This window comes from Mandrillus leucophaeus, unplaced genomic scaffold (assembly GCF_000951045.1).
Source record: "Mandrillus leucophaeus isolate KB7577 unplaced genomic scaffold, Mleu.le_1.0 Scaffold150, whole genome shotgun sequence".
NCBI classification, from domain to species: domain Eukaryota; kingdom Metazoa; phylum Chordata; class Mammalia; order Primates; family Cercopithecidae; genus Mandrillus; species Mandrillus leucophaeus.
The window spans coordinates 4,003,091-4,020,609 of NW_012101477.1; the positions used below are offsets into that span (position 1 = coordinate 4,003,091).

At 41.8% G+C, this 17,519-nt stretch overlaps 1 protein-coding gene across 1 annotated transcript in view; it reads right to left on the reverse strand.

Annotated features, from left to right (window-relative positions):
* Positions 1-17,519, reverse strand: part of CTNNBL1 (catenin, beta like 1) — a 180,276-nt gene that overhangs the window by 100,267 nt on the left and 62,490 nt on the right. The window contains exons 5-7 of the mRNA XM_011974984.1: positions 16,320-16,417; positions 8,662-8,755; positions 5,912-6,003 (exon numbers count right to left, since the gene is read on the reverse strand). Of these exons, the coding sequence (XP_011830374.1) occupies positions 5,912-6,003; positions 8,662-8,755; positions 16,320-16,417 (284 nt within the window). The remainder of the gene's footprint in view (positions 1-5,911; positions 6,004-8,661; positions 8,756-16,319; positions 16,418-17,519) is intronic.

Genomic DNA, 17,519 nt, shown 5'->3' on the forward strand with positions numbered 1-17,519 from the left:
AGAAAGAAAGGAAAAGAAGAAAAAGAAAGGAAGGAAAGAAGGTTCTAGAAAAACACTTTAGCATGTAGTGAGCAGTCAATACATGAAACTCGTATCAGATGGTGAAAACTTAGTGATGATGATGATGATGATGATGACAACCAGATGTTTTAATCTGGTAGAAAAGAAATAGAAGAAATTAGGCCAGGTGGGAAGAAAGGAAAGTAATCTTTCCTATCTAGCCAAAGACAAAACTTACAAAGGATATTTTATTTCTGTTTAAATCTCAACCAGAGATTGCACAATACCAAACCGCCAAATTTCAAAGACATTTAATCAAAATTAGGAGAAAGGAGATTTTACTTAGCAGGTATAGTCTCTTGGATTTTGCAAAGTTAATCAGCAGGACTTGGAACTTGTAGGGCTCTCTTCTATCCAGGAGCCTGGCTCTCTTAAATCTTTCAGCTGTCAGAGTAATTATAGAGTCATGCATAGGTTTGTACTCAGCATGTACTAGCCTTGAATAAAATTAAACTTCACCTTTTTGGGAGCTGCTGCTTTTCTGGAAAGTACAAAACAATTATGCTACCACCCACAGCCAGAAGCTGCAGGTTATATCTGTAGCTCACCTCTGGTACCTGGAACACATGGGGCAGGTTCAGACATATCTACAGTACTGTAGAATTGTCAAAGCAGATTGTGCCCTACAAAATCCCAACCTCTGGTCATACAGGCTAAGAACTTTAGCATCAACCAGTTGTACATAAAATACAACTTAACTGAATGCTGCAACTGTTTCTGAAGCATTGGTTTAACTGGGTAACAAGAGGTAATCTTAATTTTGTTTTTTTAGAAAAGAAAAAAAACACTTGGTTTTGCTGTTATTTTCAATAGTATGTAATATCCTAATAAGCTTGTATTCCCCATTAAAAACATTAATTGTGATGCAGCATCTCTCACACTACTGTTATCTACGTACCTGTTAATCCATTTAATGTAATCATCTGCAGTGGTTTTTATCCTCATTAGAATAAATTAGTGAGGTTTGATTTGTTGGATGAAGAGATCCATGAATATCTCTATATACTGCTAGGCTACCATACAAAAAGGAGAAATCCAACACTACAATGCTGTCACCAATGTGTCACTCACTTAAGAATTACTCAAGGATTACTGAATAAATATGGGATGATCAGTCAAATTGCAAGGTTTTATCAAGTAATCTAGACATAAGTACTCTACTTTAGCTTACATCAGAATCACCTTGAGGGCTTATTAAAACACAGACTGGGCCAGGCGCGGTGGCTTACACCTGTGATCCCAGCACTTTGGGAGGCCAAGGAGGGTGGATCAAGAGGTCAGGAGATCAAGACCATCCTGGCTAACATGGTGAAACTCCATTTCTACTAAAAATACAAAAAAATAGCTGGGTGTGGTGGCAGGCGCCTGTAGTCCCAGCTACTCAGGTGGCTGAGGCAGGAGAATGGCGTGAACCCGGGAGGCGGAGCTTGCAGTGACCCAAGATTGCACCGCTGCACTCCAGCCTGGGTGACAGAGCAAGACTCCGTCTCAAAAAACAACAACAACAACAAAAACAAAAACACAGACTACCAGGCTCCACTCCAACTTTGCAGATTCAGTGGGTCTGGGTGGACCCAAGAATGTGCACTTCTAACAAGGTGCTAGGTGATGCTGATGCTCCTGGTTGGGAAACACAGTTTGAGAACAGCTGGGAGGAGATACAGATATGACATAGACACAGTCCTTGTAATTATAAAATTTAGAGATATTTGGAGAAAGAAAATCAGCACACATAAGAATATTCAAGTTGGCCAGGTGATGGAGTCATCTCCACTTTACAGATGGAGAGAAGATGCTCCAAGAGCGTCACCCAGTTGCGGGTAGATGCTAGAACCCAGACAGGCTAACTCTCACAAGAGAACCCATTGGAAAAAGATGAAGGGGTTGATTTTTTTATAAAAGAAAGTGGGCAGTATAGGCTGGGGGCAAAGTACTATGGAAAGGGGGCATAAAGAAAATTCTGGAGGCTTGGGTCTTAATCCTAGTTCTATCTCTAACTAGCTACAGGGGTTTGGGCAAGGCACTTAATATTGACAGGTCTCAATTTTAAATTTTTTATCTACAACAGAACTTACAGATTTCCTTTTAGTTCTAAAAGTGAAGATTAGGGATTTAAGCTGTTTCATGAAGGGTGTGTAAAATGTAGAAATACGAATGGAAGAGAGGAGCCAGTCATTCCTGATAGAATCAGGAGCAGGAACAAAGCCAGACACAGAGGTCAAGATAATTTTGACCTTTGCAGAGCAGGGGATAGGTTTAAAAAAAAAAAAAAAAAAAGGTATCTAAAAGGTAACAAAGGCCAATGTTTCAAAACTGAAAAATGAACAGGTCAAACTGGGCCAGGGTAAGAGGCAGAGAAGGTGGGATCTGATGTAGAAGGCACAGCATCACTCCAGGTAAGCTTCTGAATGGGGAATGGCATAGTGAAAATGGAGTTTTAAATTAGTCTCCAGAGTAAAATGGTTAACAAGAAGGTCCACATTTCCAGAGACAAGTGGATCTTAGTGAGAGTTGTACATTAGAATCATATGTGTTTCAAACATTTCTAAAATATACCAAAGACAGCGACTGAGACAGTAGGTCTAGGGTACAGCGTGGGAATCTATTTTTTCAGTTCCACTGGTGATCTTAAAACAAACCCCCAGCTGAAACCCACTGCTATAACATCTTTACAATTTAAAAGCATTCTCATATTTGATCTCACAAGAACCTTGTGAGATTGGAAGGGCAGGGAGTATGATCCCCATTTTTCAAAGGAGAAAACAGGCCAGAAAAGTTAAGAGGCCATTACCCACAGCTACACAGCTAGTAAGTGAAAGTCAGGATCTGGGTCCAGGACTCACTAAGAGTCACCATGATGTTGAAGAGAGTGAAGATTATAACAAGTACTTCCCTAGATTATGAGAAATAAGAGCAAGGCATTGTTGTGAAGGACATGCCCTCTTGCTGGCCTCACTCTTTAGCAGGACTTTATTTCATTAACTAATTAATGAAAGAATTAATTAAGCCTGGGCAGCACAGTTTTCTTCTAAAAGCACTTGCTTACCAGTAAAAAACCCAAATAGCATTTTGATGTTTAAATATTCCTAAAAGCTTGAAAACTGTTTCAGAGACAGCAACATGGCTATTTACGCCCTGAGGATCACACCAATGCAGTGCCTACGTGGCAAGAGTCAATAGTTTGCTAAACTAGCAAATGGGCCCCTTCATTATGATCATAAGGATAATGGCATCCAAGTCAAACACTCAAAAAAGTCAATTTCCCTTCCAATGTTACCAATTAAAAAAAAAAAAAGACTCTGGGAAGTTTCAACAACTTTCAAAAGGCAGAAGGTCTGACATTCTAGTTTAATGAAGATCCCTGAACGAGTATTAAGTCTCAAGTAACTTGGAAAAATCTGTCCTGACATAACAGAGACAAAAAAAAAAAAAAAGATTGAATTATTTTGTATATTTTAAGGTTGCGTCCCTAACCTGTGGTTACTCCCCCAACAACTCAGCTCCCTGACATCTACGCCACCCCCTTAAAACTCAGTGCTCTACTTTCCTCTCCTCCACTTGTTGCTCCCAAAACATCTCAAGGTTTTGGGAGGATAAAAACGTGTTGAATACTGAGGAAAGAAGAAACTGAGTTTAGAGAGATGTAAAGGAAATTAAATGAGAAACAAGTCTAGTTCTAAAACCAAAGGATATTTAGACTCAAGAGAGGAGGTCAAAAGGAAGTTGCAAATGACAATGCACAAATTAACTACTTGCTGGATGCAAGACTGAAAGGCAAGAGGGATGGGGGTTGGAGGGAGTTATAGTTTACTGACCTCTGCTAGGCAAATGTGCCCATACCCACTAATGGTAGCAGCTGGGCTAGCTGAGCATCCTTGGGCCAATATATTATGTAAATCAAGGCTAAAGATTTAATGGGAACAAATGGTTGAATAAACACGACTGGAAAAGACTAGAGTGTCAGAAATGGAGAAAACCAAGGAGCATATGATATCTTAGGCAGAACCTTCTCCTTTAGCCCTGCCAAGACCGTGCAGGACAAATCTGACCTGATACAGCCCAGACTTTCTGGATGTTTATGACACTCTGAAGCAGAGCAAAGCCATTAATTAGAGCATGACTTTAGCTACAAACAAGTGCCTCCTTCTCACCAAAATGTTGGGATCCTTGCCTGCCTGAGGACCATTTCAGTAGCATATAAGCAGTTTCAAACTGCCACCCATCACACCTTTGGTTAAAACTGTTCTGAGAGGAGCTCTTGCCTCTTCTTTCCCCCCTTGACTCTATTAGACAGTACTAACTGTTAAAAAGACAATCACAAGGACTATGCTAAGAAGGAAGGATAATGAACAATCCAAGAGAAATATGGACAAAGAATATAAACATGAAGCTAAAAGACATGAATACAAATGGCTAATCAACAAGAAGCCAACACACTTCACTTGATTTTAAAATTACAAATTAAAATAATACCAGTTTTCACCATCAGATTAGCTAGAAGCAGAGGGAAACAGATAACTCTAAATCAGTGGGGCAGCTGATCTATCAGTGGGATGTGATAAATCAGTGGGAATAATTTTGCAATACTACAAAAAATGTTAATGTGCATAGCCTTTGGCCTATCAATTCTACTTCTATGAATTTATTATACAGATAAACTGAGACAAATGTGTATTTTTAAAAGTTTGTATATAGTAGTCCCCCCCTTATCTGTGGGGGATAGGATCCAAGGCCCCCAGTGGATACCTGAAACTACAGATAAATTCTATATTTACTATGTTTTTTCCTATATATGTACCTATAATAAAGTTTAACTTATAGGCCAGGCACAGTGTTTCACACCTGTAATCCCAGCACGCTGGGAGACCGAGGCGGGTGGATCACTTGAGATCAGGAGTTTGAGAGCAGCCTGGCCAACATGGTGAAACTCCATCTCTACTAAAAATACAAAAATTAGCCAGGCGTGGTGGCGCACACCTGTAATCCCAGCTACTTGGGAGGCTGAGGCAGGAGAATCACCTTAACCCAGGAGGCAGAGGTTGCAGTGAGCTGAGATCACGCCACTGCACTCCACCCTGGGCAACAGAGTGAGTGAGACTTAGTTTAAAAAAAAAAAAAAAAGTTTAATTTATAAATTAGGCACAGTAAGAGATTAACAACAATAATAAAATAGAACTATTATAACATCATACTGTAATAAAAGTTTTGTGAATGTGGTCTCTCTCTCAAAATACCTTTTAGTATATACTATACTTACCTGTTTTCAGACCATGGTTAACTGTGAGTAACTAAAACGCGGAACGCAAAACCACAGATAAGAGGGGACTACTGTATTCACAGCTGCACTGTTGATAACAGTACAAACTTACCAGTGGGAATGATGAGATTAATGTTGGTACATCTGTGTGGTGGAATATTAACTAGGCAACAATTAGTTCAGTGAGAAAATCAACTTGCATAAGAAAATATTATATAATTCTGTTTGTGAAACACACACTCTCTTACGTACACAGAAAATTTCTGGGAAAATGGATATGATATTGTTAACAGTGACTGCCTCTGGGAAGTGGAACTACAAGGGATCAGCAGAGGGGATCTTTTCAGTTTTATACCTTCTGTATCACATGAATTTGTATTTATAACATGTTTGTATTTTCAGAGGTACTAAGACTATTTTCAAAGCCTCTTGTTTTAAAACAAACAAAAATGGAGAAGAAAGAAGCAAGAGGTACCAGAAGCTTCCCAAACTAGATCATATGGCCCAGCATAATAGTCTATGCCAATAACCCAGCATCAATCACGCCCAGAGCAAAGATAGGTATGATCTGCAGTTCCCCACAGCCAAACTCACCTTCAGCCTCTTCAACAGCCACTGTAGAAGACCCTGCTGGGCACCGTCTGTACACATCTCAGGCCGGAACTCAGCCATGTTTTCCACAATAGCTGAAGGGAGACAGACACCAGTCATTTGGGAGGACAACTTTGTTTCTGTCTGCAACAAGCTTGCTTCCCATGACAGGCATGTTATTCCTCTCCCCACTTCCCTGCATTCCTCCCAGCCAGATGCTGGGTTGTCATTTTCAGATTAACCAGGGAGTTGCTGTGGTTTTCTTCTTCCAGTTATGCCATAAGTAAAACTCATAACTGAAAATGGTGGAACTCACAAAAGGGCTAAGTGATAGATTTTCTATGCTAATAGGGAACACTAGAGCAGAACATACAAAAGGGTGGATATCTGCCTAAGAAGTTTCACCCAGTCCCGAATGAGTCCCAGAAACCCATAACCAAAGAGACAGGGAGCTAGGCAAAAGCCTTAGGGAAAAATCAGGGGCTGGTGAACTCAGAGTCTCTCCCTTTCCTGATTCATCCATTTGCAGTTCTACTTCCCTGCATCAGGTGGAAGCAAGAATATTGCAAAGCAGGCAAGCATGGTCTTTTCAATTGAACAAAATAACATGCACAAGGGGAAAGGTCATGCTGGCAGAGGTAACTCCCAGGTACTAGGAAGTAAATATATATGGTCCAGCTATCTACTACAACAGCCAAAGTGTTGCTTAATAGAAAAATTAAAAATTAGGAGGAAAAAAAAGTTATTGCATGACTATGATACTGAAAAGGAGAACTTTTTTTTAAAATCACCTGGAGTCCTTAATATCAAACGGTTTCATTTCTTTCAGCCCCCCTTCCACTCCATATCCTGGAATATGTTACTATCATGAAACAGCTACACTTTTGTGTCCCCTAAGCACAATACCCAGAACACACTGGGTGTGAATTTTGAAGAAGAAAGGGCTGAAGAAATCACCACACCTCCTATCTTCTTTCTCACTCCTTTGCCCACATCAGCCTCCACAGTGGCAAGTTAAAGGATGACCAGGCAGGGGAAGCACGAAGCTGTGGGAGCAGAGGAGTAATGAAACCCTGAGAGATGAAGAGCACTACGACGCCCTGAATTACTTTCTGCCATTTCCTACAAAAATCAACTCATTCGTTTTAATCTTCCATGCCTTTATCCTATTCTTCTGCTTATATTTTAGATGGTTTCCTATTGTTCACTTGAACAAAATCCAAGCTTCCTGCCATGGTTTACAAAGTCTTCCATTATCTGGACAAACTTACTCCTCCAGTTCCATCTCCCACCTCTGACTATCACAGGCCATTTCCAGTCTTTCCTCAAATCCCAGCCCCATTCATGACTTTGCAAATGATACTCCCCTGCCTGAAGGCCCTTGTCCCACTCCTCCACCTGTCAAAATGCACCTGTCTTCATATTCAGCCACAGTCACGCACAGGAGCTAGCTGCTCCTACCCAGCAATTTGGAGGCTCTTCTTCTTCATTCCCACAGTGCTTTTCACTGACTCCTATGATACCATATGTCACCCAGCATTGTCTTTCCTTTCTTTTCAAGACTCACCTGTCTGTCTGCCCTGTCAGGAGCAGGACCATGCCTACTTCACCATAATCTACCCTAGGATCTAGCACAGTGCCTGACAAACACCAGGCACTCAATAAGCGAGAGAGAGGGAAGAATCTCCCGAGCTGTTAGTAGCTGGCCGAGCTGCAAAAAGATCTCTGTAGACTGGCAGGCTGGTACTTTTTATTAACAGACAGTCAGTAGTCAGTTAACAGACTTTTGATACCGCAAAATCCAGCATTCTGCTAACAAATGGCAATGCCAAATTCTGGCTCTAAACTACAGCCAACCCAAATTACAGAGTGTTGTGTTCCTCCTCTTCCCCCCAAGGTGCCCATCTTTCCCCTTCTTCATGATAATCCTCAAGGAAAAGAGTCCAGAACTACAATAGAAATACGTGGTACACAAAGGAGCTAAAAATAAAAATCTAATCTCATCAAATTTTCTGCTTCCACTGGGCCTCGTTCATTTCTCAAGCTCTGCTTACAGATATGTCATCTCTGGTTTTATAAGACAGTGACCAGTAATAAAGAGGGCTACTCCCAAAACACAATTTTAAATAGGATATTGGTTCAACAACTTTACAAAAGGAAAGACTGGGGAGATTCAAGGAGGAGAAGGAAGAGGAGGAATACTACAGAGGAATCATTTTAAATGAAAATCTGATGTAGGGACAGTCAAGTAGTAGCAATATTTCAACTCACAGTTTACATGGTAGTCTATACCTAAGAAGAGAAAGAAACACTAACTCTTTTTTAAATAAAATGTCCTACAAAGGTACAGAGCGGTCCAAAAGTTTGCCGTTCCATTGAAGGAAAGTGATAAGAAAAACCAACTTAAAATGATTTAAAATGTTTAAATATACACATTCCAAAGGAAACAAAATTAACCAGCATAGACTTCATCCTAACTTTTGGAGGCAAAGGCCTGCTAACCAGAGCCAGCGGTTTCTGACTAGGAAGGTTACCTACTTAGTGGATTTCTGCTTTTATTACCTACAAGCCAAACCAAAGCTGCAGTTATATGAAATTTACACAAAGGTCTTCATTTCTGAGAAGGCAGTTTGGGAGCAGAAGGAAGGAAAACACTCCTGCTATTGACTCTATCATGAAGGAAGGGAAATGAGCACAAAGTCCCAAAACAAACACAAAGCAACTCGGGCAAAGGCAAGCACCCTTCCTCTCACCCAGAGTGTTGTGGACGCCATCTGCCTCCTCTTTCACAGACTCATCCAGGCGCTCCAGATTCTGTACCAGCAGTGCTACCACCTGCCCATCCACCTGCAAGAACAGCGAAGCAAAAGGAGAGAGGGATGTTACAAAATGGTCCCCAAAATGTTCTCGTTCCCATACTTACTTCTCCACTATTTGAATGAACAAAGTAAGTAAAAAAGCAGCAATCTATGGTTTACAAGGTGCTCTCCCATCCCATTATCTCTTTTAAGTCTTAAAGTGACCCTGAGGTAAGTAAAAGGCAGGCATCATTATCTCTAACTTCAGATGAGTCAACTGGAGCTCAAGGAGACAAAGTAAAATCCAAGGTTAAAAGGTTGGTGAGTGACAGTGTTAGCACTTGAACACAGACCATCTGAAACCAAGCCCTGTGCTCTTTCTCCTTCTCTGTGGTACTTAGACAACTCACGAGAATGCCATCTTAAGTCAGATCAGCGGTTCATTCAAGCCAAAACACATTTCTAGGCCAATGCACCAAAAGATGTTTTGCTGGAATGTTCACCAGTCACATTTTATATTGACCTCAAAACATTCCTGTTTCCTTGCTAAGCTTTTATGAAACTACTACTTATAAAGAATTTATAGTTCCCTCTTAAAAGGAATAATCAACACAATAAAATATCTTCTATTTGTATGACATGGGATGCACAGAAAGCTACTGCATTTCCCTTAATGGAGTCAGACACGTTGAGACAGATAGGAAACTTTCAGTAGCCACACCATACAGCTGATGTTCAAGACGTTAGTGACTCAGCCAAGACCACACAGCTATGGAGCAGTGGAGGCAAAGGCAAAAACCAGGCTTCCTTCTCCTTAGGTGAAATGATGCTTTTACTACTTCATGCTACCTCCTGTGCACAATCTGTGTCCTAGGGAGACTGCCCTTAGGTAGCCCTGAGGCACACCAAGGAAGATAACTAAGGAAACACCTAGTTTTCTGTCATCAAGAAGGGATGATCCATCTGGTAACGGATTCTTAAGCACAGCCAATAAGTAAAGCCACCTGAAGACACGGTCTGCTGCATACCTGTGTCATCCTACCTCTCAGTGTTTCGGTTTCCTCACTCATGAAATGGGGATAAGTTCTAAAGAGTAAATGAAAATATGTGACAGGCCTTACCCTAGGTCTAGTTCATGGCAGCTGCTCAAAGAATCAAGTAGAAGGTTTGAATCTAGCCCTTTACCCTGTTGATACCTGATTATTCACTGTTCCTCTCTTCCACTGGCTAAGAAAAAGCCAAGTTCCTGAAAGGCAGGCACCTTGCTTCATTCATCTTTCTATATCCTAAGTCTACTACAATGCTATATACAGCAGATACTCAGTAAAACTTGCTAAATTTAAATAAACTGATGGAACACATAGTTTGTGCACTGTAATTGCTCCATTTATCCTCATGTAATTCTCACATCTTTCACAGGCGAGAAAGTAAAGGCTCTGAGAGGTTAATTAGTCTGATTGAAGTCACAAAGCTGGTGGCAGAAGTGCCCAACTCCAACTCTACTTTTTCCCATAATCCCCCATTATTTCAATGAGGGGAGAGAATGAGGGAGAAAAAAGAAGGAAATGATCTCATCCAACCAAATACTTCCAGAGCCCTTGCATGTAAAGTATTCTATAGACACAATTCAAACCGAGCTTGAGGAGGCAAGCAATGGCAGGCGGCATAGATCTTGAAACATGGACTCTTTACTCTGTCTGGGTGAGATGTAAGGGAAATATGTGGACAAGGGAAACGTGAAATTATTGACTAATTTGTGATACCTGAATCACAAATGAATTAGATTTTTCTAGGCTCTCCTTTATGCCATGGTGTGAGGAACAAGGAGGGGATACTATTTGAAGAAACACTGATGCCAGATTTGGGAGCCTGTAAATACAGGAAAGTGCTGTTTTCCCATCTTGTGCCAAGAGCTATACAATCTTGCTCTCAAATCTCATAGCCAGCAAAAGCTTCACTAAAGAAATCCACTACAATGTTTTTCTTAATTAACTGGACAATTTGAGTATGTAAGAGAAAACAGAAAAACATCTGGGGGAAAAATATGAACCATGTCACAGTATGTTTTTCCCTAAATCACCGTGATTGACTTATAATCTCCCTGAATCCTAAAGCAGAAGACACCACTACTCCACTGGGTACCACCCTGCTTGCCAGTTCTGCAAACTGCTTCACCAATTTCAATAGCTTATTGCCGCTTTATCTGCATTATTTTTCCCCCTTTCTTTGATTCTTAGTTATGTTTCCCATCTCTGCTGTTTAGAAGGTGGTGGGGACACTGTCAGTGAGCAATGCGTTTAAGTCCTAGAGCTGAATGGTTACGGATAACAGGCCTCCGGCTAGAGGAAAATCTTTTTTCTTGCTACGGAAATCCAACCCCTTTTTAAGCTTGCAAACTGTAAAACTTTATGTTTAGTTGGGTTAAGTGCAATTTTATCTGATTGCAGGAAGGCCAAAAGCAGTCAGAATACATTTAGCTCAGAAAAACCTTAAAAAAATATTTATATTATGCATGGCTCTGGATATCACTGAGTAAAAGTACAAATTAGCATTCTGATCTATTCCCTCCAGCCCCTTGGGCCTACGTTCAATTTTCTGGACCTGTGACAAAGTCTGAAACTAAAAACAAATCCTGCTTAGGGATTAAAGCATCAGCTGGAGAACCCTTGCCTTGGAAATCAGGACTGTTTTGGGTGTGATGTTTTCTGATAAGTCATTTGTTATTTCTGATTGTTAGCAGGCCTCCCAAACAATATTCCGGGAGGTCCTACTGAGATAAAGTTCAAGGGCACGATCAGATATTATCTTCCACTTGACCAAAGAGGACGGATATAAGAGAAGAGGAAGAAATAAAAAAGAGACAGATGAGAGGGTTTGAAGGAGGATTCTTTTTCTATCTGGTACAATCTGCCAATAAGCTTTCTCAAGAGTTAGACTGGGGTTTTTCTGCCTACTAAGAGTTTCAGAAATTTCATATTTAAAAAACAGTAATAACAATAAAACCCATACCCACTGAATCTTGATCAAACAAGTTTTGAGAATAATACAGTAACATGGTCATAACGCAAAACTCAGGCCTTTTGTATCCGAGCTGTAACTTTTCAGCTTCCATTCTTGCCCCTCCAGTCCATTATCCACACAGCGGCTAGAAGCCCTGTTTAAAACGCTGGTCAGGCTACGATACCACTCCCCTGCTTACATCCTCCAATTACTTCCCTTCACCCTGGCAATGCCACCCAACCTCTTCACCAAGGCCCACAGAGCCCAGTGTGGTCTGGCCCTGACTCTGTGTTCTCCCTTCACCCCAGCTGTACATTCACAAGACTGGCCCCTTCTCTGTTCCTTCAATATGTCAAACTCAGTCTTGCCTTATGTCTTTTGCCCTTTTCCCATCCTGCTCTTGAACATTCTGAATGGCTGGTTTCTTCCAGAACTCAGGCCTTGCCCGACTATTTAATCCAACCTGACTTCCCAGCCACTCTATCTCACATCACTCTATTTTAATTCTCTTAAACAGGGAACCACTCTCTGATAGTTTTCTTGTTTATGTATCTAACTGTTTCTCCCTACGCTCATACCATGTAAGCTCCACAAAAACAGAGGCTTTCTCAGGCTTGCTCACAGCTATACACCTGGTTCCCAGAATCAGGAACACATCAAGTGCTCGATAAACATTTAGTGAACAAATGAACAAATGAATTTTGCTTTGGAACAAATACAGATGAAGGTGAGAACATGAATGGAAATGGGAAGGAATAAGATCCAGGAATTTTCATAGTAAGTACCCTTACAGCAACATAAACCTGGCCAACCTCAGTCTCACCTGGGCAGCACAAATCCATCGCCAACCAAGTCCAAGGCAAACCGAGATGGGGCTTCAAAGTTTAACATCTCAGTAGGGTTAACTGAGTGCAGGAATGGGTATGGAGGGTAGTTCCCTGGAAGTCCACATCAAAGCCACTTTTGTGGAACTCTATAAAGAGTTTCTGTAAAGCAAATGCTGGCTCCTAGACACTGGCCAGCTACACCACCCAGCCACACTTCATCTCCATAGGCTGGGACACCTCCATATGCTCTCATATCAAAGGCCCCCTTCAGAGGCCATTGCTGATACCTGCAGCTCTGCAGCCCTTCCTGATTATTCCATCAGAAGTGAGCGCTCCCTCCTCTTGGTGTCCACAGAAGCATGCCTCTCATAGCTGTTTTCAATGTTCTGCCTTGTATTATCATTACTTATTTCTTCCTTTTTTTAAAAAAAAAAAACAAATAAAAACTAAAGCTCTATCCTCTCATGTCTTATTTAGGCCCACCCCACCTAAATGTGGTTTTATTGAGTGTTTGTTCAAAATGTTTTTGAAATATTTTTTAAACTGAAAAAAATGTTTGTTGAACTCAATATTCACAGACATCTTACTGTGTGGCAGATGACACATACAATTTTAACCTGACATTTGCTAAGTGCTTAATATCTGCCAGGCATAGTACCTTTATAATGATAATGGTCAACTTTTATCAGGTGTTTACCCTGTGCCAGACTGTTCTAAAGACTTATTAAATATCTCACTTGTTCCTCGCTTTGGTACTGTATGATAGGCACTACTGTTATCTCCATTTTACAGAAAAAGAAACAGTATGGAGAGGTTAGTAACTTTCCCAAGGACACAGAATTGGTAAGTGACAAAGCCACTGCTCTGACCACTGCCCTGATGGGGATCACCCCTCAGGAAGGACAAACTCATAAAGAGACGTCTATAATCCAATGTGACAAGTGCCAGGATGTACAAAGTGCTAGAACAACACATCCTGCTGAGGTGATGAGTCTGGAAAAAACTCAAAAGGGAAGAGATAAAGTTTAAGTCAGGCCTCACAGGATGAGAGGTAGTATTCCAGGTAGCCCCAGAGAAGCAAGGCTAGGCAAGCGGAAGGCAAAGCATGAGCAAAGGCATGGGACTACCTAGCACATGGCAAGTTTTGGGACTGGCAAGTAGAAAAATGACTGTAATTTAATCATCACTCTCAAGAAGTCCAAAGTCATCTGTGGAGAGGTAAGCCAGAGAAGTGCCATCAAAGCAACATACCCTCTTGTTTACCACTCTTCAGAAAAGAGTCCATTTTCCAAGCTACCAGATCAACTTGTTACAAAGCACAAATATTTGCCTTTTGTGTAAGTAACAACAGTAGATATGAACCAAATTTTAAAACCCTGAAGATCCCTGAGAATGCCAGGACAGCGTTCTTTCCCCACAAATGTGCTATCCTATTGCTTAGGACTTCCAACTGGGAAAAAGACCAAAGCAATAACTGCAAACTGCACACCACAATAAATTCTGCCACATGCCCTCTAGCCTCTGCTCATGCAATTCCAGGCCTCAGATATTGGCCCCAAATTAAAACTACAAAGACAACTCAACCCTTGTAATATGACAGTACTTATCAAATTTCTTCCCGAATGCAGCACAAGAGTAAAAAAAGTAAATGGAAGAACACCGCCAGTTCTGTTCTCTGATATTTACTGATGACTTCTGACTGGTTGCAGACAAGCAAATAATCTACTGGAGTCCAGGAATGTTCAATGCTTGTGATTCCTACCAGCCCCACCAGGATAAACCTGTAAGAGTCAAAATCTTAAACTAATATGATAATAATAAAGACTAAACTAAACAAACAGAACATCCTGCATAGCAGTTACCTAATGGCTCCCCAGACTGAGGGTGAACTGTTTCTTTCCAAACAAACAATAAAATCTGCCAAGATGCAGTTTTTGTCGGTGGGCTTGGCAACATGGAAAAAACAAAGGGGACTTTTGTGTGAATTGCTGTTTCTGGGTACGTTTTACATGCAACAGCCAGACTAGCTGTTCCTCTCTCGTCTTCCCTATTCAGACAGGCAAAGGATGGTAATTAAAATCAGCCCAGGGACCAGGCAGGAAGGCTCATTCAGAGCCATGTAATTAACCTCTGGAAGGTAAGACTGCACAACGACACTGCGGGGACACAGAGTAGGAGCAAGTGCCACAGTCTTTCCTCAGATGCCCCTCAAAACAAAAGGACTTCCCAACATCATCCTTTTCTTTCTGCACAGTGGTTCAAAGGAAAAATAAAGGCCCTGAATTCTATAAAAGTAGCAGTTTGCTCTCTAAAGGAGCCTGAAAGAAAAATGGCCATAGAAATTTTCATTATACTCAGTCATAAATGGCCCTGCTGGACTCCAGCCTCACTCCCTGTAAGAGCCAGTTCTTCATAACCAGTGGGTTCACAACCCCTTCATTCACACCAAATGCCAGCAGCAAGCACGGCACATGGGAAATTTCTAGTGTCGAGAACATTATGAGAAAGGGTGAGGAGGGGGTGGGCAGTGTAGCAGTGGGTTTTGAGATCATCTGGGACCCCGGGCCCAGACATTCTGATTCAGTGGGTCTTGGGTAGGACTAGCAAGTAGCCAAACAAGCACCCCAGGTGCTTCTAATACAAGTGGCTGTAGTGATCTTTGATAAACTGCTAACTGAATCAAAACCAATACCAACATCCTTACCAGAGAGAAAAGACAAGAGAAGACAACAGAAGGAAGAACAACCCACAGAGCCTTGAGGAAGGATACAGCTCTGCAGGTGGACAGAGCTCCACAGGTGGTATCAGGGTAGGGGCTGGACTAGATGCACTTCTGCCACTGGCCAGCTGGGGTGCCTTTTCAGCTTTGTGGCCCTCTCTGATCACCAGTGAACTAGGAAATCTAGGGCGGTGGAAACAGAATTGTGGTGGGGATCAGAACATGCAGGCTCTTTATCAGCTGTCACAGGACTGGCTCAGCAACCCAGTGGGAGTCTTCACTTCTGCAGCTGGGTTTCCTCACATGTAAGGCAGTTCGACTTTCTGGCACCTGGCCACAGCTGCACCTCACAGACCAGCTCCTCTGGGTTGGCTGCTGCGTGGATCAATAGCTGAGGAATATTCTGAGGCCTGGCCTAAGGCTCCTCAAAAGACTGCAGACATCGACTGCCCTGTCTTCTACAGACAAGGAAAGACATTCGGGCCTCAATGAGCTATAAGGTTTATTCTCATTTTTAACATTCTCCAATTCCTCTCTGATGACCTATTTGTAAAATGAGTAATAATACCTGTTCTCACTGGCACTTGGGATTAGAAAGTCCAGATGAGAAAAACATTTGTGAAAGCTCTTTGTAAAAAGGTCAGTAGCAACAAAAGACAGGAGGAAAGAAAGGGGCAGAAAATATAGAGTCTCGGAGACCACAGGTTCAAATCCTGGCTGTGTGACCACGGGCCATTTGTTTGGCCTCTCTAAGCCACAGCATCATGGCTGTATATGGGAATAGCAGCAATAATGCCAATGTGAAAGGATGTGGTGAGAAGAATGAGAAATGGCCCTGCCCACTGCAGAGACTTAATGAGGGCGAGGCCTCTGCCTGACACAGTTTCAAAGCATAAAGCACTGCCCCAGACATATCTCTACTTTTTCACTCTCCTTATTCACGCCGGTCTCGCCACAGACCAGCGTCACTGTGGAGTTCCACCTGGTACCCACTCTCAGAGACGATGGTGGTGGTAATGCCAACAACTTATACAAACCTGCAAAACCCCAGAGGATGTGTAACTTACCAGAGCATCGATAAGCACTTCTGCTCCCTCTTCACTCTCATGGAGGGTGTCTATATCTGTTAATTCCTGAAGCAAATCGACCACGGCTATGGACACATGTGAAAAATGTTAAGGGTATAACACACACACTGAAACGCTACCGATATTTTTCTTCCCTTCTGTTTCCTCCTCAATTGCTTTATCACCATTTACCTTTAATAGACTCCGGTTTTATTAACATCTCTTCAACAGGGTTCTACCCACAGTGGGTATTCATTAAATGTTAACTGACTCACTCGGTCTCTTTCCTTATGCTGCCTTCCTCGCTGCTTAGTCCATAGGTTCACTGAATTTTCACAGATTTCAAAATTTTAAATAGATCACCTGGGAAGTCCCTTTTCCAGTGAGAAATAGACCAACACCCTCAACCTCATCTCGTAATTTAAATTCTTGAAACTCAGTATAATCTTAACTACCTTGTACAGTTCACCTTCGAAGGCAGTAATCATTTCTAAGAGGTGGCTGATGTTCACCAAGGAGTCTTCAGAGATCAGGACATGACATAATTGGTTGAAAACAAAGGGAAAAATTTATATGGAATTGGGCTAGTCCCCATCAACCTCTGTCCCCTCAAATGTCACACTGCTATGAATATAAAAGGAAGAATAGAGAATTTAAAACTGTGCAAAAATAGGAAAAGGAAAGGGAAGTACAGGGCCAGGCACAGTGGCTCATGCCTATAATAACACCCAGCATTTTGGGAGGCCAAGGCAGGAGGACCGCTTGAGCTCAGGAGTTTGAAACCAGCCTGGGCAACACAGTGAGACCTTGTCTCTACTAAACATTTAGGAAAAAAAAAAAAAAATCAGCCAGGAGTGGTAGCACATGCCTAACGTCCCAGCTACTTGGGAGGCTAAGGCAGGAGGCTTGCTTGAGTTCAGGAGATCAAGGCTGCAGTGAGCTATGATCACGTCACTGCACTCCAGCCTGGGAAACAGAGTGAGACCCTGTCTCAAAGGAATAAAGAAAAAAAGAGAGAGAGAGAAAAGAAAAGAAAGGGAAGTATAAAGAAAGGGAAACATGAAGGAGAGAGTTACATTTGGAAACTGGGTGGCAGAACTAAACTTATAACTAAGCTTCCTTTCCCTCACCTGAAAACTCTCTATCTCTCTCTCTTTCTCTCTCTCTCACACACACACAGGTGCACACACACACGACGGG